Genomic DNA, 24,961 nt, shown 5'->3' with positions numbered 1-24,961 from the left:
TATATACCAGGAACATGTGGCATCTGTCCTTTCAGGTGGTCCATCTGCTAAGCATTCAGTGAAACTTGGAGAAGTTGTTCTCAACATTTAGCTTTAGTTGTTGTTAGGCTTGGGTTAAAAAAAGTTTATATTTCTATCTATGATTGCTGCTCTAATAAGATACTGCTACTAACTTTAAAAATACAATGTAGAGTACCATGAAAACAATGCCATTTCTGTAAAAACGATGTAACTCAAAGTGGAAAAGATCCTCTTAATTTTGATTTATTTCAATTTTGTGTATTGATACAAGATTGTGTGTGGTTTTGAGGGTTTTTTTCCACGTTTAAATTCTCTGTGTCTATATACACAGGAAGTGATTTTATTCTGGAACTTTTATGGTTTGGGGTTTTTTTTCCTCATAACCTTCATTAGAAGTGAGCCCTTTGCAGATTTCTTCTTTTCTTTTCTCTCCAGAAAAGATCAGGTTTCATATTAGATGTTACTTAATTAGAAATTGCGTGAGCTCAGAACTTTGCGAGCATGTTAATTAAAATAAGGCAACTGACAAAAACTAAGATAAGCCCAGATAACACTTTTCAAATTTTAACCCTCATGTTTTAATAAGCCCTAAATACAGAACACACAAGAAGGCAATTATTAAAAACTATTAGAAAAATGATCTGTATTTCTTCCATTGTAGGAAAAATAAGAGAAATAAGTGCTGCTGATACAGCACTGCAAGTCTACCTCTGTGTTAAATAGAAACACAGCTATTTGTACTGACTCTGCAGGCTGCCATCTCAGAGTGTCAGGGGAATGAATGTGATGGGATTTTGTGGTGTTTGTCAGGGGGAGGCCAAGTGAAAGCCTCAGTTCAGGATCCTGTACTTCTGCAGCACATCTGTCATTCTGTTTGATGCTCTTCTAAAGTGGTGATAAGTAACTGCCCACTCAAAGGTGTGAATGGATACATCTTAGAGGAACAGTCTTTAGTGCTACATGGTCATTCAGTGCTACATGGTCATTCTGTTGCTTTTTGTGTTCTCTCACGCCCTGTTTTTTAACAGCTTCTGCTGTACTGTTGTAACTGTGGAGCATAATTTAAATGGTTTGTTATAATAGTTTCTTCTGTTCTGTGTTAAATAGCACGGCCTGTCTTGACTTGAAACAAGGTTGCCTTCCCCTCATTTGCCTGGAAATGGAGAGGTGAAATACCGCTTTAGGTTTTTTCCCCATCTGCTACCCTGAGAAATTAATTGACAACAATTGGATATGTTCAGCTCATCAGAAAGAAACTTTTTTGCTTATGCAGCAGCTGATGCTTTAAATGATTGCAAGGGAATTATGGTTCTGAAATCAGTTGAAGCTGCCAACCTGTAATTAAAGCAATACTGAATTTTTGTAGGCTTGCTTAAAAAACGCTGTCCTGTGCTAGAGCAACTTTCTGTTGGTTAGCAAATCTATGGCATAAGGGCTGCCCTTCAAGGCAGAAGTTTTAATGAACTACTGGCAGAGTTTAAATTGGAAGCACCTGCTGAAGAAGGTGGCGTATACCATGTGTCAGCTGTCTTCAGGATTTATAATGAGCTGAAATTATGAATGAGAATGACAACATCAAGTAGGAGTGATGCTGCTAGAGAAAAAGCTGCCATAATGACACAGGCAAGGTCAGTTTTGTGATTTGAGGAGCTGTATGTCATCAATAATGTTTATAATTTAGGAGTGCTTTTAATGAAGTTATAGGAGATGAGCAGGTACACCTTCTGCATCTTTGAATATTTCAGTTGTGGTCTTCACTACCTGGTCGTGGACCATTAAATTGATGAGCAGAGAAGGTTAAGATTGTGTTCTGTTTATTAAGCATATTGCACAGTTCTGCTCATTTCCTTAGACATTTGGCCCTGCTCCTGACTGCTTCTTGCACAGGTTGACTTGGTACACGTCTGAATTTTCACATTCTTGACTATTTACTGAATATGGAAAATGTGAGAGTAAAGGTCTGTGTAGCCTTGTGCTCTGTTCTCAAAAGTGGTTATGAAAAGAGTAGGAGAGAGTAGTAGAGAGTTAGCCTTCCCTTGGTTCATACTTTCAGCTTCTTACTGGTGACTTAGAGTTTCAATTTCACTGAAATTGTTGGACTGAGCCACTAAAGGCCTGGTAGCTGGTGTCTTACAGGATCTTCAGTTGCTGCTTAATGTTAAAACAGGAATTTTGTCAGCTTTGTAGGACTGTCCTCTCTGTAAGGCTAAGATTTGATGTGATGCATAGAAATAGTGATGGTCTGACACATTTGAAAGAAAGCTGATCATTAAAAAGATTTTAAGTTCTGCAAATTGCTTGAAAATAGTGTCTGAACCATGAAAAAATAAATTAACTTATCTTGCAGCCTGTTTTAGATCATGTAATTCAACAGGCAGGACAAATCCCCAGGAAATCAAGCTTTCAGTTGTCTCTGTTCTTTTTCAGCATACCATAATAATGTTGTTTGCACTTGGCTGTATAGCTGTTCATGTTGTCCATTTCTAAGATGACTTGCAGTCTGTTATTTTTAGGCTTGATAAAAGTACAGTAACTTGCTTTGGGGAAGGTTGTCACAGTAAATCTCCCAGGTTAACATTGCTTGCCTGTCCAGTTTTCAGGTGTTTATGTTGTGTTAATAGTTAGAGACTCAAAATTGGTAAGTTGTCTAAAGTCAGATTTTACTTAGGGCAGTACTACAGAAACATCAATCTGCTAGTTTAATTTCATGTGTTGGCTTGCAGCATAGCCTTAAATAAGAGCTTTGGAGCTCTGGAATTATCTTGGCCTGAAGTAACCTGAATTCCTTCATTTGGGCCTAATGTAAAAGAAGCTGATGAGAGCTGATATTGGAATCTTTTTTGCTTTATTTTACTTAATAAAGTTGTTTCTGCTATGAAATTGTAATTAGCAACAGTAGGGGAGATTGAGGACTAGCATCATTAAGAAACATAGCAGAATTATGAAACCAAGTATAGTTTACTTTCCTTTTTTCTTGCTGTTTTTTTTTTGTTTTGTTTTGTTGGGTTTTGTTTGTTTTTGTGGGGTTTTGTTTTGTTATTGTTTTATTTGTTTAGGATTTTTTTTGCTAGTTTGTTCTGGGTTTTGTGAATAGTTGTTTTGTTGCTTCTTTGGGTTTTTGGGAGTTTGGTTTTTTTTTTATTTTGTTGGGTATTTTACCTTTCCACAGCAGTATCCCAGCTGTGACCTTATGATCTTCACTCCCCTGGCAAGCGTTGTTCTGTTGCTATTGTCTAAGAACAGGCATGTAGGAAAAAGTACAAGAGTATGGTAACTTCTGTTATGCTATCTCCTAAACTTCAGCAGCTTGTGCAATAAAAACCTGACTGAATATTTGGGAACTCGCTGTAAGGTGTGATAGATTGGTTTCAAAGAACCATAGAAGAATTTTGGTGAGTTGCTGACTCAATTGCCAGTGTGGTAGCATCAGAACCAGCAGCTTTTGCTTAGTAAAGCACTGTAATTCCTTACGCTGTTTTTTTTCTCCACACTTTAAGTACTGGCTGATCCATTAATGCAGCAAGTCTGTCCTTGACAAAAGAAGATTATACAACTTGTGTCCAAGAACTCATCTTGCAGTGGTTGTAAATACGAAAACTGTATTTTATATTTATATTTTATGCAAATAGAATAGCTGATGATTTAGTGACCCTTGAAACTTTGAATGAGATTACAAGATACAAAAATAATAAAAAGGTATTTGAAGACAGCCTGCTTATATAAAAATATGCAGCAGTATATTAGAAGATGATTCTCTTGTAGTGGTTTTTGACAGTGCAGAAGAGTTGTATATGCTACTTACTATTTTATAAGTGGGCCTAATTGTATTTGTGACAGACATGGATGGAAAGGGTATTGTGGACTGATTTCTGATTCTTGTTAATGCTTATTTTGCCTGGTTACGTATAAGAGGTTTCCCACTGAGCCAGGAAGAGGATGCCTGAGATCTAATCCATCTAGTATGAGGAACAGGCAAACAGGTGACAACTCAGAAAATATTCATGCTTTTTATTTTGATGATTCTGATTCCTCCGAAAAGGTAACAATCTGTGCATGGAATATGTGAGGGTGTACCTTTAGTGAAGATGAGCTGCTGTAGAAGACAGAAGTTCAAAAGACAGTGGCAGGATGTCTTTTGGCAGCACTTGCATAGGGGGATTCCTGTTCCTTTGCTTGTTTGGGGATGGCTATAGATTTTGATGCCACAGCTGCTTTGTTGTAGAAGACTATTCATAATGTATAAAATCATGTTTTTAATTATCTGTGATGTATGTATATTGGTCTATAAAGTGCCAAAATTGTGCGAGTGGTTTTCCTCACAGGAATTAATGAAACTGTTTCAATAAAACTGCGATAATTCAGGTGAACATCAAGTTTGAAGTGTAATATACTAAGGTGCTTATGTACATGTACCAGATTTTTTTGTCCAGAAGACTGCTATGGGCAGGGTGGGAATCCTTTTCAAAGGGGAAATAAAGGCTGGTTTGTTTGTTTCTGTTTTCCCTCCCCTTCAGCCCTAATCAAATACATCCGGCCGGTATTTGTGTCCAGATCGGACCAGGACTCCCGCAGGAAAACTGTTGAGGAGATCAAGAGGCGTGCTCAGTCTGATGGTAAATGGCCACAGGTACTGTATGCTGCTGTTGTGTGACAGATGGTATTTGGCATTTCCAAGCTTTGGAGATGGAGTTTACTGTTTTCCTTGTAAGATGGGCTAGCTGGTTTGCGGGGGATGGGATTTCCCCCAGCTCTTTCTGGAAGATATAATGTAACGTTCTTATCTGTACAAAACACTAGCTTTTCAGTGCAGTGTTTTTCAAGGAAAAACTGTGTAAGTGCATGGGAAGATAGCTCTGTTAAGTAATACTAAATGGACAGACTGCAGCCTTCTAAGAAGGAAATAACCAGGTGCTGAGCAGAATACATGGGGAGTATTGTGTGTTCTTACCCTTCTCAAGATTTTGGCATAGTGTTGTTGTTGGAGATGTGATACTGGCCAAGACAGCCCAGGAAATTGAGATATTCCAGTAACCAGTACACCTTGGGTAGACCACGTGATTAAAACATTGCTAAAATAAGTGATTTAGTCAACACATAAAACTTGGCTTTTTAAAATGTGTCTGGGAAGAGAGTAATGGGAAGGAAGAGATGATTACCTAAGGTCTCAGTTTTCTAGAAGCAGATGGTTATTTTGATAATTTGAAGCATTCCTGTGATTTTTTTTGAGATTGTTACAGTATGTCTTTCATGACTTTACTACAACTGCAGTGGTATAGTCATCCTACTGGACTGCAGAAAAATAAACAGTTATAAATGATGTGACAGAAAGGTGACACAGCTTTCACATCATGACATTCATCAATAGATTTCAAAGCACTTTAAAAAGTAAATATTCTTTCTTACAGATGAAGAAACCGTGTTGCATAGCTGGAGTGATTTCCAGAATATGTAGTAAGCAAGTACTAGAGTGGGCAGTAAAACTAGTACAAACAGAAAATAAGTCTTCTTTTTCTTAGCCTGTAAACAGGTAGCTTGAAAGCAGGAATTTTATTTTGTGCGAAACAGAATGATATTTTTTCCAGCACCAAAGCATTTTATGAAAATTCTCCTGTACTCCTAAGTGTCTCTGGTCACTGTCAATATTCCAATAAAATAGAATTATGATTGGATATCAGAAAAATTCACATAAATATTTTTACTATTAAGATGAACTTCACTTGACTCCTTTATTGAGCACTTTTTTTTTTTTTTTTTTGAACTCTAACTGAACTGGTTTTTCCTGGAAACTCTTTTACTGTAATCAGTTAATGTTGGCTTTGAAAAGATGTGTTTATAAATAAATCCACATTGAAATAGTTCTTAAAAGTCAACTTTTTTTTTTTACTTCAAGATAATGATATTCCCAGAGGGCACTTGCACAAACCGATCCTGTCTAATTACATTCAAGCCAGGTAGGTATGATGCTCATTTCTCTGTTCTCTACAGAATGTTCTTGTATCTTTGTTTTCTGAAATACCACTTGCACTGTAATTTGCTTGCTGTTGAAGAAGCTGAGTAAAAGTCATGCAGTAGGGTTGACGCTGGAATTGAGATTTTCTGATGGTACAGAGGATTATGGTTTCAATGTTGAACAAAACATTTTAGACAGCTCAGATTTTCATTTCTTATCTTCTGAGATGCATATGAGTTGGAACACTAATGTTTCATACTGAGGGTTTTTTTGCAGTTATTTTTTTTTTCCTCTTGTCCCCTCCATTTCCTGTTTTGGATTTGTCAAGTAGCATGCAGATACACTATAAAGCTTACAGTATCAGCAAGTAGCTATTTCAGGCTACTGCAGCATTTCTTGATGTGTTGTGTGTGGTTGATTCCTTTCCAGCTCCTCCGAGTTGCATTCTGGTGAAGATGGCACAAGAATCTTTCCAATATTATCTCTGTTACAGAGGCTTTTTGTTATTATTTTTTCCCCCATATTATTTTATATAAGATCCATAATCTAAGCTCTTTTAGTTTTTGGATATTAGCAGAGGGTGTCACTGAGCATTTATTGTAACCTGCAGTTACAACAGAGAGAAATGCCTGTAGTCCAGTTGAATCCCCAATGTTTAAGGCAAGTTTGCCTTTATGATATGAGCAGTGAGATTGTTAATGAGGTTGTAGTGAGCAAGGCAGTTGTTGTGAAGGTGGTTTTTGTCTCTTCCTAGATTTTTGCCTTGTTCATTGTGTTCTGGGCTTACTGTGCACCTTAGATTTTGTGTTGCTTACAACTTAATATCACTATTAGAATATCATGCAATGAGTCTTCGTTGTGATCCCCTGTACTTATTGCACTTATTCCTTTGGCTGAAGGAATCTCAGTCTTGTCGCCTAAACATTCATAAAAGCTTTTCTTCTTTCCCTCTCATCTCTTACCTTCTCAGATGAATGAGTGGTGATTGGGAAAACATCCCCTTCTTTCACCCCTTATTATCCCTCTCTCTCCACATGATTTTTGGCCATGCTTTGAAAATCAACCAGCCTGAATCCTTCATTAAAGCCCTGATTTCCTGCCCTCCTTCTGTTCCATAGACATTCCAGGCACCATATACTTTCTGCCTAAATTCCCCACATTGTCTTTCTCTCCTATGGTCTAGTACGTGCTGCTCTCTGCCTCTTGACTGTTTCACTTTTCCTACTGGAACCTGCCTCTGCATCCCTCCAGCTTCCCAAAAATCCTTTGCCTCAAAATTCCTCACTTATATCAAATGACCTTAGATTCCTGTTCAAGTAACTGCTTTTGGGGTGCCTTTTCCCATTCTACTCATGTGGCCTACAGACCTTACTCTTTACCTATGGTTTTTTTTGAGTTTGTGTTTGTGCAAGCTACTCATACAGGGCAAGCTGGTCTAGTTTTTTAAATCCTGGTGGTGAACTGCTGCTCAGTTTTTTGTTATCTTTGAATTCTTTCAAAAGATGCTCAGTTGTCCTTGGAAACTGAATAGGAAGTACCGTGGGGCCAATACCCAAATCTCAGCAGGATCCACTTCAGACAACCTTGATTTAAACATGTTTATACTTCATTAATACATTTTACATCTGGGCTATTACTTTGTAAAGCAAATGCAATAGTAAGAACAGAGTATACTTTCATTATTCAGTTCTTAATTTGAATTTAATTATTAGGGAAAACTTAATAAATTGCTGTAAATGACATAGCTTGCATGCAGCTGTTTTTATTGTTTTCATGTGAGAGATGATTAGAGAAATCTTGCAGAAGACAGTAATGATGCTTACCCAATCTTTGTTCTAGAAGCCAAGAAAGTTGTTAGCAAACAATAAAGATTCTGTGGCTCTTATCTATCAGAACTGTAATTTTCATATGAAAAAGTGATACTTCTGTACAATAGTTGTAGTTCAGTGCTTCTTATTCTGTTATTTCAGAGATTATAGATTTCCTGTAAATTAATGTGTCTCAGCTAAAAATAGAAAGCTACTTTTGCATAAGAAAGCTAAAGTTCTCCACCAAAAAGTACTGTTCATCACATGGAATATATTGGCTTAAGTATATTGCACATGCTTATATTTTTTCAATCGCTTATCAAGTTGAATTTGGTACTGGACTTTGAATTGAGTATGTGACAATTTATATAAGTGGTAAAGGATAATTTAGAGAATGTAAACAGCCGTTCTCAAATATTTACACACTGAAATGGTTGGTGTACATTGTCATTCTCCAGTGCTTGCTTTTTAGATTACTTTTCAAGCTACTTTTGAATCTTATTTTTTCACTATTAATTCCTGCGCATATCAGCCCATTATTTGTATGATTTTTTTCTTTGAGGCAATAAACTTTCCCTTTACCAAAATGCAACATAAGGTAATTGTGTCATACATACCTTCTAGGAGCATTTATTCCTGGAGTTCCTGTACAGCCGGTGGTTTTACGTTATCCCAACAAACTGGTAAGTTCAGCTTGAGTGTATTTGGCAACACAGGACATTTTCCTCTAAACATTGTCACTTCTCTAATCTTCTAGGTTAGATAATTAGGTTTACAAATTTGGAAAGCACCCATAAGTGCTTACGGGTTAAGTATGTGTTCCTTAAGCCTTTAGCAATACAAATAATCTTTACTGAGACAGTTTAAATTCTTCTGCTTCAATTAGGTTGCTCCTGAACTACACTGAAAGTTACTCAGGTTGTTACAAGAAGTACTGTACAAATGACAACACAAATGTCCATTTCCATCTTGGATCTGTGTTCCCATGTGCTCCCTTTTCAGTGTGTGCTGGAGAGTTTTCTTATATCATTTATTGCTGGAAGATGCTTCTGCACCTCCTGCCTGTGGTGTTGTTAGTGCTAATCACAAATGAACACAACTAGCTAAATGATAGAATAGTGTATTGAGGACCTCAGCACCTTTATAAGGTGTCTTGTTGTCCATGTTTTACATTCACCATGCACTTGGATAAGGAATGCTTAGACACTAGCTATTTTCAAGTAGTCCTTCAAAATAAATCAAACTCTGGTGAAATCCAAATTGGAGTGTTTGTTTGTAATATTTAATCAGCCAGTCCTTATGAATGCTTGTAAAGATACAGGCAAACAAATTAAGACAAAGCTCGCTTCATCTACTTCAAGACTAATCCTACAGGAAGGCAGAGAAGAGGCATATTTTTTTTGTTATTATTATTCAGTTTACCTAATGTAAACACTTTTCTGTCCTACAGCAGCCAGTTTCCTGTCTGTCTGCATTCCTTGGTTAATTAGGAGATGCTTCCTAGTGAAGTTTGCTAGCTTTTATACTATTTCTTTTTGAAGGGTTGTTTTCAGATCCAATCTGTTCTCTTATGAAACAGAAGTTATTTAGGGGAGGGTGGGAAGAGTGTCAGAAGTAAATTGAAGACTAGGTGGCCTCTTTGCTGATGCATGTCTCAGCAGATGATCTGTCACCTGTCTTTGACTTGCCTGTTAACAACCCCTTGGAAGGAAGAATTTAATTTCCTCTTAGTACTCGAGTGCTTTTATGTTTTACAAGTGTTTCCATCCATTGTTCTTTCTGCCAATTTACAGGTTGGTGTGAAACACATGCATGATTAAAAAAGAAAATAACCTAAGCAGTGTTAATATACATAGTAATATATATAGACCACTGTTTGTTCTTGGCTGAGACAGGGTGTGATGGCAGTCAACTATCTTAGAGTAACAAGCAAAAAATTATCTTTGCAGATGCCATGAAAAGTAAAGCAATCTGTTATGCTCACATAGTATTATGTGCATTGTAGCAATTTACTTGGGACTTTTCATTACATAATTGGGGTTTTTTTTTGTGGAAGGAAGATTGTTTTCTAAAAATATTTTTATACTTTTACTCCATTTCCAGTTTATATTGCATATATGCACATGCCTTAAGTCATACTTAATGTACATTGTTACTTTTGGTTAATATTAAGCTTATTTACAGCAATATAAAGCTATCCAACATAATTTGCGAATATCTTCAAAAATCCATTCTCATACTGAAATTGCTTTATTGTCTTTAGTACATAAAATGGGAAGTTTGTAAACTAATGCTAAATGTTCCTAATACTGTTAAAAGAAATTGAGCTTTATTACAGTGAAGTAGATCGATATAAATTTTAATGATTTTTTTCCATAATTTTTTACATTACTGCAAAATGTTGTAAAATAAACTGTAAATATTTATATAGATATCTGTCAGAGTTGGCTGGAATCTGTGTATAGAACTTTACAGCAATACAAGTGGTAAGAAAATTTAAAACACTTAGTTTTCAGTGCCTGAGTCCTTTGCCTAAGATCTGTTTCCACTAAGCATTAATTGAGGTGGGGATTACAATTTGATTTTTAGAATAGGTTGGGAGCTGTAGAAGAGTTGCAGCAAAGTTGAATAGAGGAGAGGAAGGGAGGCATATGTTTTATTGCTTTTATTATGGCTGCTTTCCTTCATTAGTTTTTATTTATGTAAATAATATGTGATGTGGTAGGTGAAGTTTAGGTTTATTTTGGTTAGGATGCTGTTAAGCACGTGAAAACAACAGAGTAGGGAGAGAACATTGTTGTGTTTTTTTTTTATATATATACTGAGAGCATTTCTAGCAAACTTTAATTGTCTCTGCTTTCCTGTTTATCCTCTTGTTTGACTGCTGCATATTATAATTTTAGTTTTAGAAAGGAATTTCTTATTCCTTGCCTAGCCAGTGAATTCCAGCTATGCACTGTGTGCAGTCACCCCCCTGCTTTTAGCTTCAGCCACCTCCTCTCATCCAGCTTCAGAGCTCCAAGTGCTGCAGGATGGATGAGCACACGCCTGGACTGGAGTGAACCTAAGCTGTTTGGGGAGGCTTTTCCATATCAGAGTCAGCTGGGGTGAATGTAGTAGGCATTGTGTACTCTTGGATGTTTATTTCCTCTTACTCTAGTCTAGAACTGGGAAAAATACTGTTCTGCAGTGGACTGAAACATGCGGCATAAATGATGTAAATTCAGTTGTTTTCTAGAAAATAGCTCTAGTTTTGGTTGTCATAGAACCATAGAATCAGAGAATCATAGAATCGACTGGGTTGGAAGGGACCCCAGAGATCATCAAGTCCAACCCTTGATCCACTACCGCTGCAGTTCCCAGACCATGGCACTGAGTGCCACATCCAGTCTCTTTTTAAATATCTCCAGGGATGGAGAATCCACTACTTCCCTGGGCAGCCCATTCCAATGCCTGATCACCCTCTCTGTAAAGAAATTCTTTCTAATGTCCAACCTAAACCTCCCCTGGCACAACTTAAGACCGTGCCCTCTTGTCTTGCTGAGAGTTGCCTGGGAAAAGAGGCCAACCCCCACTTGGCTCCAACCTCCTTTCAGGGAGTTGTAGAGAGTGAGTCATGAAGAACTCTTTCTTTGGTCAGGGTTGCCCTCTACATACTTTCCTTCTTTGAGTTTGTGGTTGCTTGAAGATGATGCCTCTGGTCTTGTATCAATGTTTCTTTAAGAGCAGTATGTTAGTGTGCTGCTTCTCATGTTGCATGAGCAGAAAGAAATTGTAAGGCTTAAAATGGAGTTTAGGCCTGAAATTCAAATTTTGCTTCTGTTTATCTACTTTGCCTATTGAATGCTTGACAGCTATTACCTGTATTCTGATTAAAATAAATGTCTCTAATGTCTCAGTCCATCAGTTCTATAGCAATCCTTCTTGTGATTTATTTTTGCACTCATGTCTTTCATCTATTTTCCTTGGCTTGAATTTCCTTTCAGAGTGATGGTAACTATGAAACACTATATACCTGCTTAAATGCCACAGAGCAATTTGAAATGTATTTTTATTTCCAAGTGTCTTCCACAGATTACTGCTTGGTAATTGCTGCAAGGTTTGGCTGGGTTAGTGGGTGTTTTCTAGCTACGTAAAACATAGACTGATTCCTGTTTGGGCTAAGAACTTGTGCAAAGAGGGCATTGAAGTTTTCATTGAAACCCCATAAGCAGTTACAGTACCTATAATGTAACAAAAGTTTAAAGTACAATAATTAATTTCAGCTGTCATGCTTCTTTTCTTAGGATACAATCACCTGGACGTGGCAAGGGCCAGGAGCGTAAGTGGTTTATGCTTTATTGTCTTTATGGTTGCTTTCCTTCATTAGTTTTTGTTTATGTAAATAAAACCTATAGTCTACAGACTTGCAGGTCTGTGTAGTCAAGTAGTAACTGCTGATTATGGGGTTATTCTTTGGGATTAATTTGTCTTTTATCTATTATTCCTTAATTATGATAATATTCAGCTAGAGGAATCCAGGTATTAACAGTGTACTACTTCAAATCACTTTTGGTGGTTTGCAGAATGGAATTTTGGGTTTTATTAGAAATTTTGGATTTTTAGACAAGTAGCTGAAATAAAATAACTGGCCTCTGCTATGTGTATTTTATTTCCTGCAAATCTGTTTAGGGTTGCTGTATAAGAATTTGTATGGCTAATGTTTGAAATTGATTCAGTCCCACAGAAACAGTCAAACCACTCAGGGAATTTGGCGATACTGTTTCCATTATCTTGCCTGAATATGCCTTTTTTTTTCTAAGGAAAATGTTATTCTAGAGGTTCCCTAGCAAATCCATGTAATGTGAAATATTAAATGAAGCAGTTCTTGGTTCTTTAAAAAAAAAAAAAAAAAAAGGATTTTTTTATTTTTAGCATGATTTTCATGTTGGGGTTGGAGAAGAAGTTCTTATATGTTTAGATGAAGATCAAAACCAAGCATTTTGGATTTTGTGGTTAATAATTTACCTCTAGCCTCCCCCTTGGTAACTGTTGTTTTGAATGTTTCACCTGAGATTGTATATTTGAATAGTAACAAGAAAGTCATTTGGATTAGCCAAGATTCAAGTAATTCAGAATTTTGTCCATTCGTGTTCTCGATTATTTTTTCAATTGTACTGGGAACCAGGTCTAATTAAACACATACCTAGATCTGGAGACTTGAGGAAATCATTGCTTGCATTTAAAGGTTCAATTTTCAACTAAATCTTATCTTGTTCAAGTAGATGAATCCATGATCATGTGTTCAAGTAGGCACCACATCATTTACTGCATGCAAAGGTCTCTGTTCTCTCCTTGTCAAGTCCTACTTCTTCCCTGGCCTTCTTTTTGCAGTCTGTGTAGCCAGTTATCTCAGCCAGAAGGACGAAGGCTGATAACTGGCTTGCAGCTTAGTGTCCTGTCTGAAGAGCAGAGAATACATAAAAGAGGGAAGGCACTTGTAGGTGTGTTGCCTCAGAACACTTTAATATGTGCAAAACCTTTATTTGAGAGTGCTGACTTCTGCTAATAAAGTTGATTTAAATTACAGCTGAATCAGAATCTGAGGCAGCATATGATTTTATGCAAATTCCCAGGGTCAGTTTAAATTACAGCTTTACTTAATTAGGATTAATTCTCCTGAGTGACCTAAAATGTATTTTTGATGTCTTAGCAGAAAATAGTGGTAAGGTTGATACAGGCTTCACTTTTTCAGCAAATGTCTCTCTTCTTTTGTCATAGCGTTAGCTAAAACTTAATCTGGAAATGTTGCTGTATTCAGACGTATTGTGTTTTCAGAATTGGTGTAGCCTATAAAACAGCGTCATGGTTTAACTTGGACAGACAAATAGATTGAAAACTTGTCACATGGAAACTAAGACTTTCCACTTAAGCAAAGTAATATTTTTATTGTTTTGACAGTATTCAGAGCAGACCAACTGACTACCTTGAAAAAATATACTGATTATATCATACAAGTTAAATTTTCTATCAGGCATGAGTTAGATACAGGATCTCTTTTTTGAATTTATATTTGTAATTTAAGGTTTAATCTTTGACGATTACAAGGAGTCAGTAGAGAGAGAAGTTTACTTGTAACTTACTGGGGGTTTTTTGGTGCTCTGGGGCAAAGACCTAGAGACTAGACTTTCATATTTCTTGTTAGTGACATAAACTTCAAATGAGAAGTTCCACTGTTATTCTTGCCCCTTTTCTTTGCTTTACCATGTTTGAAGTTCACTATAAAAGGAGGGATAGAAAATGTTACAGTCCTGAATGAGTGTATGGCAACATGGGTAGAGTGTTGTTTCTAGGAACTACATTTTATCTACCTAAGGGGATTTTGACCAGCCCTCTCCACCCAGTGACAGGCAGCTCTAACTACCTAGATAGTATATGAAATGTGCCTACTAATGCTGCTCCCTAATTTAGATTCACTAAATCCTCTCCTGGATTTGAATCTCTCTGCTTTCTGAGGTCAAGTTGATTCCAGCTATCTTGTGTCTTAGGCTACTAAAGCACATGTACTGCGTTTAATTAACAGACCTCCTAACTATAATGAACTTTGATTACAAACCAAGGTAATGATAAAAACTTAGTGATTATAATTAATCTTGCCAATTCTATGCTGAACACAGAATTTTCCTGAAACAACTTACTCTTTCTTTACACAGTATAAATATGGCATATATTAGTGTATGCTTTAGTACCTATATGTATCATATTGCAGTTTGTCTTCTGCCTTTGGATTTCTTTTCAGATGTAACTATCAGTGTAAATTGCTTCTGTTCCACCTTGCATAATGTAATCTGAAGTACTCTTAAGATCTTTTCTATTATTTTTTTTTAATCTGAATATGATCATACCTACAAGCAAGAATGTTAGCTGAAGACTTTGGAGCATAATGTATTACTGTAAATCTTTTCCTCCGTATCTTTTTTTTTTTTCTTTTTCTTCTCCCTTTTAGGTTGGAAATTCTGTGGCTTACTTTGTGTCAGTTTCACAATTCTGTGGAAATTGAGGTCAGTAAAAAAACCCCAGTGTATTCTGAGCAGCTTCAGAATACATAATACTGTACTTCTGCAGTAAAAGTCTGTATTCAAACTTTCTATGTATGTCTGTAAAAACAAGTTTAAAAAATGCTTATTTTTAAGGCAAATGGCTTCTGTATCTGAAAATGTAGCCTAAAGAATAACAAAATATGGTTTTCGACTTGTCTGAAGAATTTACTTTCTTTATAATTTAAATTGAGTAGATAGATTTGATTCTATTTAAAGAGTCTTTGCGAGCAAATTTCTTGGGTTTTTTAATGGCTTTTTAACCCAAATGTGTAAATGCTGCTGTACAAACCTGACAGTCTTCTGTAGAAGAATCATTGTAGATGGTTTCTTATAGGCCAGATAGTTTATTTCATGTGTCTGGCTAATTTTTTTTAATTAGGCTGCACTTTTCAAAATGTGAAATCTGAAAATATAGAGAAGATCTGTGTATATTTTTAACTTTGCTGTGAGGAAAACAGTATGTGATCCTAAAGGTGAAGACTGTCATAGAGAAAATGTGAAAACAATTAAAACATTTCCTTTTAAATTGCTGTCTTATACATTTTACAGAGAGCAATTACAATTTTTGTGGAGAAGTACAGTATTTAAAAGGTGTTATGTAGGATATTCTGCAGTTCTTTTGTTCACATTTTTTAATAATGAAACAGCTATTTACCTCTGGCTGATGGAACTGATGGCAGAGGAAATTAGTAGGAAGGACTAATACATGTTTACATACATATATGTGTTAATATTGTAATGTATAAAAATGCTAATCACAGTATTTAACATTGCTGTGCTCTGTGTTTAGTTGTTTATGCTATAAATTCTTCTCAAAAATGATGAATGTATGAAGTGTCAGTCACCATACAGTGTATCTGTTGTAGAAATCTGTGGTTTGTGTTACCACTTCAGCTGCATGTCTTCAGTTAATAATACAGTTTATCTTAAAAATAATAAAAAAATATTATTTCCAAAATATTGGCCTGGTTTTGGTAGAGGGAGTGACTGCCTCATGCAGTGGTAAGACAAACCAGCTAATTGGCAGGATTTTTATTCTATCTCAGAAGCATGGTTTTCTGCCCGAGGCAAGCAAAATGAGTTCTTTCACACAGAAGTGAGCACTGCTGAACTTTCTTGATTTTTTGAGGCAGCAGCTGCTGGCTCATACACATCTTGCATAAGGAGAAGTTCTAAAGCTAATGACTTTCTGAAATACTCCATATTAGAGAAGGAGCTGGCAGAGGGTAGAGGAACAGAGCTATTTGCAAGGCTGCTTTCAAGTACAAGGCAGAGTACTTGAGAGCTACTTGTTAAATCTGTTCTGTAACGAAATGAAGCAGATTTAGGGACATCAGGGAAATATTAGTTGTTCCTTGTTCTAAGTCATGTTTTTACCCCGGTCTTCAAAGTTTATTGGCTTTTATTCCTGTCTTATTCCATCAGTACAGGGACACTGACAAATACCAGCCAGCATTGGTTACTCCAAGAACTCAGGGTGATGTACAGCACAGCAACATGTTCAGACTGGTTTTGATTAAATGATAGCTATGGTAAGGTCTAAGAGCCAGCAGTCAGGATCACAGTTTTGTTAGTCTGGGCTTCTCTGCATATAACATATGTTCTGGCATACCATATGTGCCATCCAGCATGTGTGTCATGGAGCAAGCATCTGAGTAGATATTCTAATAGGCTCCTATAAATATTGGCCTGCCTGTCCATCCATCCCGTACTTGGAACTGGTATTCAAGCAGCTTTGTGAAGAAGAAAGGATACATGATACTACCCATGTAGTTTGTTGTGGTTCATGTCAGTTTGTTTTGCTGTCCTGTTAGCTTCAGTGTTCATACACCCATCACAGTCTGCAGCAGGGTTCTGTTAGTTTTGTCAGTGGTGCTGAAATGATCATCCTGTTTCTGTCCAGGTAGGCACAGACATACACCTCTGAAACCCCTCAGATTCAAGCTTGTCCTGTGTTTGGATGAAGGACTTGATAGTGATTTGCAACTCAAAGAAAAGGAGTGGGGCTTGGAAGCAAAAGGAACAATGTTTCCATCTCTTCTAAGCCTCACAGTCTTTGTCCTTTTCTATGTTGCATCTTATCAGCCTGGTGCACCTGCTCATACACCTGGAAGACAACAGTTGTGTGGTATTAGATGCAGTGGTGCATATAGGGAAAACTGCAGCAAAACCCAAAATAAATCAAAGGTTTGTCCATCATTGAATATTTTGAAGAAACAAACATCTACTTGCAGAATTATGGGTACTCCCGATCATACCATTATGTAATTATGAAAATACAGCTACCTTCATGGTAATTGGGAAGTATTTGCTTAAATGATAGACTTTATATTTATTTCCCAATTGTTGTTTTCTTTTTTAAAGACCAATGTGAAATTTCTGGATTGTAATTCCAATTTTTTAGTGCCCGTATGTAATAATAAGAAATACGGTTTCTGTTTCAGCAGCTTTCCACAGGATTATTTTGTTCACTTAGTATATAAATTATATTGTTCTGTTGCATTAATAAAGGAATTGTCTATCTGGTACTGAGCAGAAGTGGAACCAGTGATCCTTTCTTGTTCCTTCTATCTGAGAGGTTAATTACATGGCAGAAATGGGATGTTTGGAGGTGTTTTATAGGTGAGACTGGACAAGATCTTGGGGCTTACATCCTATTTCAGTGAACATTTCAAAACATAGACAAAAGCTGGAAGGTCTTTTAGTAGAGGCCATCTCATTCTGAAAGCTGCCTTCTCAATTGTAGGTCACTGGCAGTGTTGGTTTAATTTTTCCCTTCCAAACTCAACTTTCTGTGATTCCGTGGCATCTGAATTTTTTCAGAATTTTTCTTCTGAGTATTAGTATAAATAGTGTCCATTTTGAAGGAGAAATTATTCAAAACCTCCCACACTAGAAGATAAAAAAACTTAATGTGTACAGTAAGCAGTCCTACATTGATTTCAATATAAGCAGGGTGAGCAGTAAATACCTGATGTGCTGAGGATTTGAATTCATAATATTTAAGCCATAGGAAAACGTACATGCAGCAGATGCTTTTTTTGGTCATTGTATTTTGGTCCAGGAAAGATCTGCCCAATACAGGATGTAGGAGAAAAATTTGTGCAAGAAAATGCTAATATTTCTAAATGATTTTAAAATTCTTGGTCCAACTTATGAAAGAAAGGTAAAACTCTACTTAGGCTCCATGAGGTAAGAAATGAGCAGAGTCACTGTTAACATGAAGATCTAGAAGTGCGATAGTAGAGTTAATTTTTAAATTTTTAATAGTCCTTATGTTAATAGAGTTTTGCAAGTACAACAAAATGTATAAATTTTTACCATATTGCTATGTTATTGTTTAAAATGTTAAATATTCTTGGTATAATTCAGTTCTCTGTATGCAGTTTCTACCCGTGTATATTCCTTCAGAAGAAGAAAGAAAAAATCCAGTGTTATATGCCAACAACGTCAGGCGTGTAATGGCAGAGTAAGTATGTTGTAATATGGAATAACAATAGATGTAGGATTTTATTTTAAGATCAAGAAAATGTAATGAAATCAAGTCAGAGTAGGTGCCTGCTGGCAAAGAAGCTTATAGTCTGCAGTACTGTATACAAAACTTTTTTTGCATAGCAGTTGCCCTCATCTCTCTGAGGAGGCCAGGGAGCCACAAATACAGCAGGAAGAGTTGGTGGTTTGCTTGTTTTGTTGTTTTGGTTTGGGTTTTTTTTACTTCATATGATAAGCCAGTTCTGCTCACTGCTGTGGGTATTGAGACTTCTGGGGAGAAATGTATAGTTGAATTTTATGGTAGTCGGTGTAACTGAGGTTGTATTTTATTGTATTTATATTGCCTCTTTTCAGTGTTTGCAGTATGTCAGTGTTTATCTATGATAATTAATAACTCCTGAATGATTTATGGATCTTTTATAATCCTAATTTTGAAAGAACTTGTGACTTTGGGTAGAAGGCTGTGTTATTAAACCTTCGTTCTGAACTCCACTCCAATCAGCTGACAGGGTTTGTGTGGTAAAAGGGGAAGCTCTGAAAAATGTACTGAAGTTTACACTGACCAGTGTGTTTGACAGCCTTCCCTGTTATGTGTGGAGGAGGAGAGATGTGATTTTTTTCTTGTCCTTTTTGTTTTTTTTCCCTCCCACGTCTGAAGAACTGGGCGTTTGAGGTAACAGAAGTGGGATGCATCTGTAAAGGAAAGACTGTCAGAATGGGGGATAGCAAATATGGCTTGCTTGGGGGTGAAGAAGAGGCTGTAGGTACTGTGTTGATGTGAAATGAAAACACATGTGTTTGGATATCAAAGTCCTCAAGTTAAAATGCAGATGAGAATAAAACAGAATGCTGGAACCTGAATACCATGGATTACTGTAGACTGGTAAAAATAACATCAATGTGGCCAAAACTTATGTACTTCTCACCACTTCCAGGTGCTTATTTCTAGTGGCAGTTCTCCAGACTCTACCAGTTCATTCTTGTGGCTTTTGGTACAGGAGACATCAACTTGGGTTCTGTCAGTCTCTCTGGAGCTCTAGAGTTAAAACTCTAGCACCTCAGGTGCTGTTTGGTGTTAGCATTGCACTCTGCATTGGTGAATAAAGGGCAGTATTACTGCTTCATCTAGATCTTGTGTCCTTTTCTTGAAGATATGAATCAGTGGTAATATATCATTTTGATGTCCAGAGATCACTTCAAGATCTGTTTAGGTGTCTGCTTTCACCTTCCTCCCCACCTGGAAGAAGAGATTGATCCTACTGGATATTTTACAGCAGCAGAGGTGGCAGTCCCAGGTAGTAATGTATTTGTGAGTTTAGAACCAGTGTTGCAGCAAAATCTTCTGTCTTGCCCCTAATTTCAAGGGGAGTTGGTAAAACTTGCTGAGTGCAAGAATAGATAGAATTTCCACTCCTGAAATCTGTTTGCTTTCATTATAATCTTATCTTGTGAAGAGCTTTTGTTAAGTGTTGAACAGATTAGTTGACAAGATGTCTAATTCATAGGATACTTCTGTTGAAGTGGAAGATACTTCTGTGGAAGATTTTTGGTTTAGCCTTATTTGTTTAGCTTCCTTGTCGATAGCCACAGATGTGAGTGATGGAAGGGGGTCTCTAGATACTTCCTGATTGCTTATATATAAATTGAGTATTTGAGAAAGGAGATGCTGCCATTCACAGAGATTTGCTTCTTTAGGGCATTTGTTTCTGTCAAGACTACTTACTTGTCCCAGAAGTGAAATCCCAAGTGAGACTGTTTCAGGCCAGGAACTTCAATCTGTTCTTCTGTGCTTCAAGTTCCTTCAGCCAGCCTTACCAATAAAAAGTAAAATGCTTTTTTTTTAACTGCTGCACAAGTCCATATTATGTTCCTTATCCCAAGATGAGATGGATTGTGTACTTCTGAAGATGCATTCAAGTCCTAATCCACTATTTATATCATTGATTCTTGCTGCTGCCATTTGAGTAGGATTTTTGCCACAGTCCATTGGAGTGGGAACACACTGGTTTGTTTTGCCTGCACCACGTTGGGCATGATCCTGTCATTGACCAATTATGACCAAAAGTTACTCAGTCTGGATTAATATTCTGCATGTACCCCTTCCTGCTGTTTTTCAAGACCTCATTTCACAGACTTCTTTTTCTAAACTCAATTTAGTTTGTTTTAATTAATTCAAATGTAATATCTGCTGATCTCTTGAAGGCTGGTGTTTCAGTATTCATGCAATTATCTGTCACCAAACTCCCCAAGAATTCATGGGATAGATTTTCATTTTTCAAAGGACACTGTCATGGTAGAAAATTAATTTAGGGGTCTCAACCCATATCTATAAAAAGTCAAAAGTTTCTTTCTAGAAAGGTTGCTTAATCTCACCACTGCAATGCCCAGTATTTTAATGTCTGTACTTTTCAACCTTTTTTCTCGTTGACATATACTTATTCAGCAGCACTGGGCCAAAAGCCAGAATCATGTTTTGTCTTGTTGGAGCCACTCAGCTCACTGTTCCTTCTGTTTTGAGGATTATCTGTGTAATGAGAACTGGAATTTCTCATGCTGGATAGCCACTGCTGCTGAATAGTTACTCCATGCTTGTCTTCCTGTGGATCCTTATTCTGCACAAAAGGTCTGTGCAGATTAGGTTAATCTGATGTTTAAAGTATGGTCCCCTCCTTACTCCTTACCAGTATGGTTTGCCTTTGATTTTTCTCATGCAGCCTCTTTTCTTTGAGTGACTCTGTCTTGTTTGGTTCTGACTGCTGCTATGTGAGTTGGTCTCCATGTAATCCACAGCGTGCCACCAGAAAGTGCATTTTCAAATCATTGAAAATGTTGAGAGCCTTTAAATATGTCAAGAGTCTATGAAGGTTCTCTTTAAAATAAAGTCTGGTGATATTGTGAGTTTTAATTTACTTAATGTCTACTGTACTGTGCTCCAGTACAGATCTGAAATTGCCACGCTAGTAACTCATGGTGTGCATTTGCATGTTATAGTGGCTTCACTTTTCTAAATATTACTTAGAACTGCAAAAGCATAATTTGGTGTTCCCATGCATGAGTTCTTATCACCTTACATTGATGGTAGTCACTGGATTATTTTGATCTGTTAATTAATTAATTTCAGCACTTACTGTTTCTTCTATCTATTTGCTAGCTGAGTGCCAAGCTTTCTGTCTTCAAAGTGTTAAATCAAAATTTACTGGAACTGTGGTAGTGTAAATTTTCAATGTGTAGACCTGAGGCTTCAAACCTACCTCTTTTTGAACTATTAAGTATAAATCATCTGACCTTGCTACCATGAGTATGTCTTTCTAAAAAAGTCTCACTTTTAAAGAAAGTGTCTTTAAAGCATTGGAAAGTAATTAATCTTTAAGATATGTCACTTTAATTGCTTTCTAATATGTTTATTATATATGACAACCTTTTTGCCTCTTAGCAGTTTTACTGTCCCCAGCTAGTAATAAGTTATGTTACTGTTTGTTTTTTCTTATGCTTTAAAAATAGTCTTAGGCTTCTTAGTTGCATCAGTAGCAACTTTCTCTCTCTCATTACCTTTCCATATGGCTTTTATGCATCATATTTTCTGATTTACCATTTAATTTTTCTTTAGTGGTTTGTTAGTTTGTTTGGGATTCTTTCCCCTAAAAAAAAAAAGTATTAGTTGTCTCTTTTCATTGTGGCACTGCAGCCTTTAGGCTGTTGAATAGATTCTTGAACACCTAATTTTCATTAGCATGGCTGGAAGACATTTGATAGTTGTAAAGTAATCAAAGTAGTGTTTAGAATATAGAAATACTGCTCTCATGAGATAGTGGGTAACTGCTGCTTCAGGAAACGAGTTGGTTTGCTCAAATATGTTTAAAATGAGTGTCAGTAGCTCAGCTTCTGGCTAGTTGCATGTACTTAGCACTATTAATTTTGTCCAAAAAAATAAGCCTCTGGTAGTGCAGGCAGCTAACAGTGACAATCTGCACTGCAGGCTTTTTGTACAAGTCTAAAGTAACCTCAGAAGCTTACATCTATAATTGTAGGTTAGATAATTATGCACAGACCTGTTGGACACTCATATGCACACAATTTGTTTTGCTTTAGTTTATTAGTTTCTTTTACAGAGACTATCTTCAAAATAGGGATGAATATGATTTAGATGGTATAATTTGGGAAAAAAACCACAGGTTAAAATATTGAGATTGCATTAACTGTTTTTATACTTATGGCAGATACTTAGACTTCCTGCAGAAACATCAAAACTAGAATTACAGAGTGGTTCAGATTAGTGGAGACCTTGAATATCATCTAGTTCCAGCCTCCCTGTCTTGGGCAGGGACACCTTCCACTGGTCCAGTTTGCTCAAAGCCCCATCCAACCTGGCCTTTATCACTTGCAGGGATAGGGCATCCACAGCCTACCTGGGCAACCTGCGCCAGTGTCTCACCACCCTCAAAATAAGGAATTTATTCCTAATGTCTAACCTAAATCTACCCTCTTTCTACCTGAAACCATTATCCTTTGTCATATCACTGCATGCCTTTGTACAGGTCCTTCTCCAGCCTTCCTGTAGGCCCACTTCAGTTACTTGAAGGCTGCTATAAGGTCTCCCCAGAGCCTTCTCCTCTCCAGGCTGAATGATGCCAACTACCTTCATGGTAGAGGTGCTCCAGCCCTCTGATCATCTTTATGGTCCTCGTCTGGACTTTCTCCAAGATCTCTGTGTACTTCTTATCTCGTAGCTCCAGAACTGGATACAGTACTCTTGGTGAGGTCTCAGCAAGAGTGAGAGCAAATGTTAGTTATTTGTGAGACTTATGTTAAAGCCAAATGTTAAAATAATTTGGCTAGTAGTTTTAATTCCAGCTTGTTTTAAAGGAAAATAAGATGATTAAGTGAGTATGGAGAAATAACATGCTAATAAACACTACACTTTCTAACATTTAGCTGCAGCAACAATATAGGTTAAGCTGATCTTAGTAATTTAAGTTAGTGTGATTTGCAGAAGCGTTCTGTTTTTAATCTTTAAAGACTGTAACCAATTCAGCATTATTAGAATGCGAACAAATTACATTTTCCTCTTTTAAATATTGATTTGACCCTTTGTCTCTCCTTGCAAATGATCCAAACATCACTGATGTCACTGGAATCCTTCCCTTGCTTATAAGTTGGTATTTGGTTGGGTTCCTTTGCCTGGATTAAATATTTAGACATGAGGGCATATGACTGTGCTCTTCTAGAGAATGTAGTTTGCATTTTTCTAATAACTTTTGCTTTCTTCTTCACTTAAACACTTAAAGACAAGGTTTTGCATTTACAGTGGACCTTAAAATCAATTGAAGTGCAACGTATTAGACATGGAGTTTGAAAACATCTGTCTTCCTTATGTTTTCTCTGTGAAGTCCTTGCCAGGATCACTTTCCCCTTTTCAGAGCATGTCATACTGTTAAAGCAGTAACTCTTATCAGCTTGACATACTAGGATTACCTTTTAGCTTTTGAGAAATTAATCTTTTTTTCCAGCATGCTTTTGAAAGCAAAAGGTATCAGATAGTCTTCTGTGTCCATTTCACCTTTTGCTTTCTTCTGCATAGTGAAAATCAGATTTTTTTTTTTTTTCTTGCAGGCTTTCACAGAGTCAGAGTGTGATCTCTGTCACTGTATGTAGTACAGTAATGCTAGTTGTTGAGATACGTGGTTTTACAGTAGCTTGCTGGTCTGTATCATGGCTGTTGTATTCTCAGAGGCCAATTGAATTTAACTTTTGGGAAAATTGCTGTGCTTTCATGCCTCTGCTGTCTGAAGTTTTGTACGTGATTCTGCAGAACCACTGTCTGGATGCTCAGCACTCAGCTTTGGAATTCAAGGCTTTTTTTTTGGTCATTTTGTACCATCAGAAATATAAGGATCAGTGTAAGTGGAATTACTGAAGGAGAAACTGCTTGTTGGAGTTACCAAGCATCCCTTTGTTTAGGTCTTAGGCCATATACCGAAATGGAAATAAGAACTACATTGTGCATTCTGTTTACTTCTATGAATGCTGTGAGTGTAGCAGTTAGATAAATGTAGTTACTGAACAGGGTTAATTAACTCTATGCACTTGCTAAGTTTACTTTCTCTGGGAAGAAACAAATTTTTTAAAGTTAAAAAATGTTTTGCACCAGTCTGGTTTGAACTAGGTTTTGAATGCTGGCAACACAAAAAGAACCTGCTTCATATTTCATCCCTAGGAGGTTTGTTTTGTACTAGCCTACAAGATCTTACCCAAAGCAATAATTACAGGACCCATTTTCTTTACACAAGGAATAAACATAGCTGTGAGCAGCTTCTTCTTCTGTCTAAAACTTAAACCACCATGAGATACTGTATTCTTGATGTGAACTCCAGACTCCTTATGACTGGACCTTCATCCTCTTGCAGAGTGTCACAAAGGACTGGTCCAAGGAGAGAAAAGTGTCTGCCTACCCTGGCCTTCCAAAACTAATTAGCTGAAAGATCCTCAGCTTGGGGAAGAAAGAAGGGGGGAGGGGAAGGATTGGTTTGAAGGTCAGCAAAATCATGAGTGTTCTGGAATTACACAGTAAGGCAAGTCCATAGCAGAAGAGAGAAAAGAGTAGGGCAACTAAA

At 36.9% G+C, this 24,961-nt stretch overlaps 1 protein-coding gene across 2 annotated transcripts in view; it reads left to right on the top strand.

Moving 5' to 3' along the window:
* LPCAT1 (lysophosphatidylcholine acyltransferase 1) overlaps positions 1 to 24,961 on the top strand; it is a 58,631-nt gene that overhangs the window by 13,426 nt on the left and 20,244 nt on the right. For both annotated transcript variants that reach the window (XM_030446319.1, XM_030446320.1), the window contains 6 exons: positions 4,536 to 4,648; positions 5,912 to 5,972; positions 8,404 to 8,462; positions 12,066 to 12,100; positions 14,765 to 14,819; positions 18,245 to 18,327. In XM_030446319.1, coding sequence (XP_030302179.1) covers positions 4,536 to 4,648; positions 5,912 to 5,972; positions 8,404 to 8,462; positions 12,066 to 12,100; positions 14,765 to 14,819; positions 18,245 to 18,327 — 406 coding nt within the window. The remainder of the gene's footprint in view (positions 1 to 4,535; positions 4,649 to 5,911; positions 5,973 to 8,403; positions 8,463 to 12,065; positions 12,101 to 14,764; positions 14,820 to 18,244; positions 18,328 to 24,961) is intronic.

This window comes from Calypte anna, chromosome 2 (assembly GCF_003957555.1).
Source record: "Calypte anna isolate BGI_N300 chromosome 2, bCalAnn1_v1.p, whole genome shotgun sequence".
NCBI lineage: Eukaryota > Metazoa > Chordata > Aves > Apodiformes > Trochilidae > Calypte > Calypte anna.
Note: the sequence above shows the minus strand (reverse complement) of the source record. Positions and strands in the feature narration are given on the sequence as shown.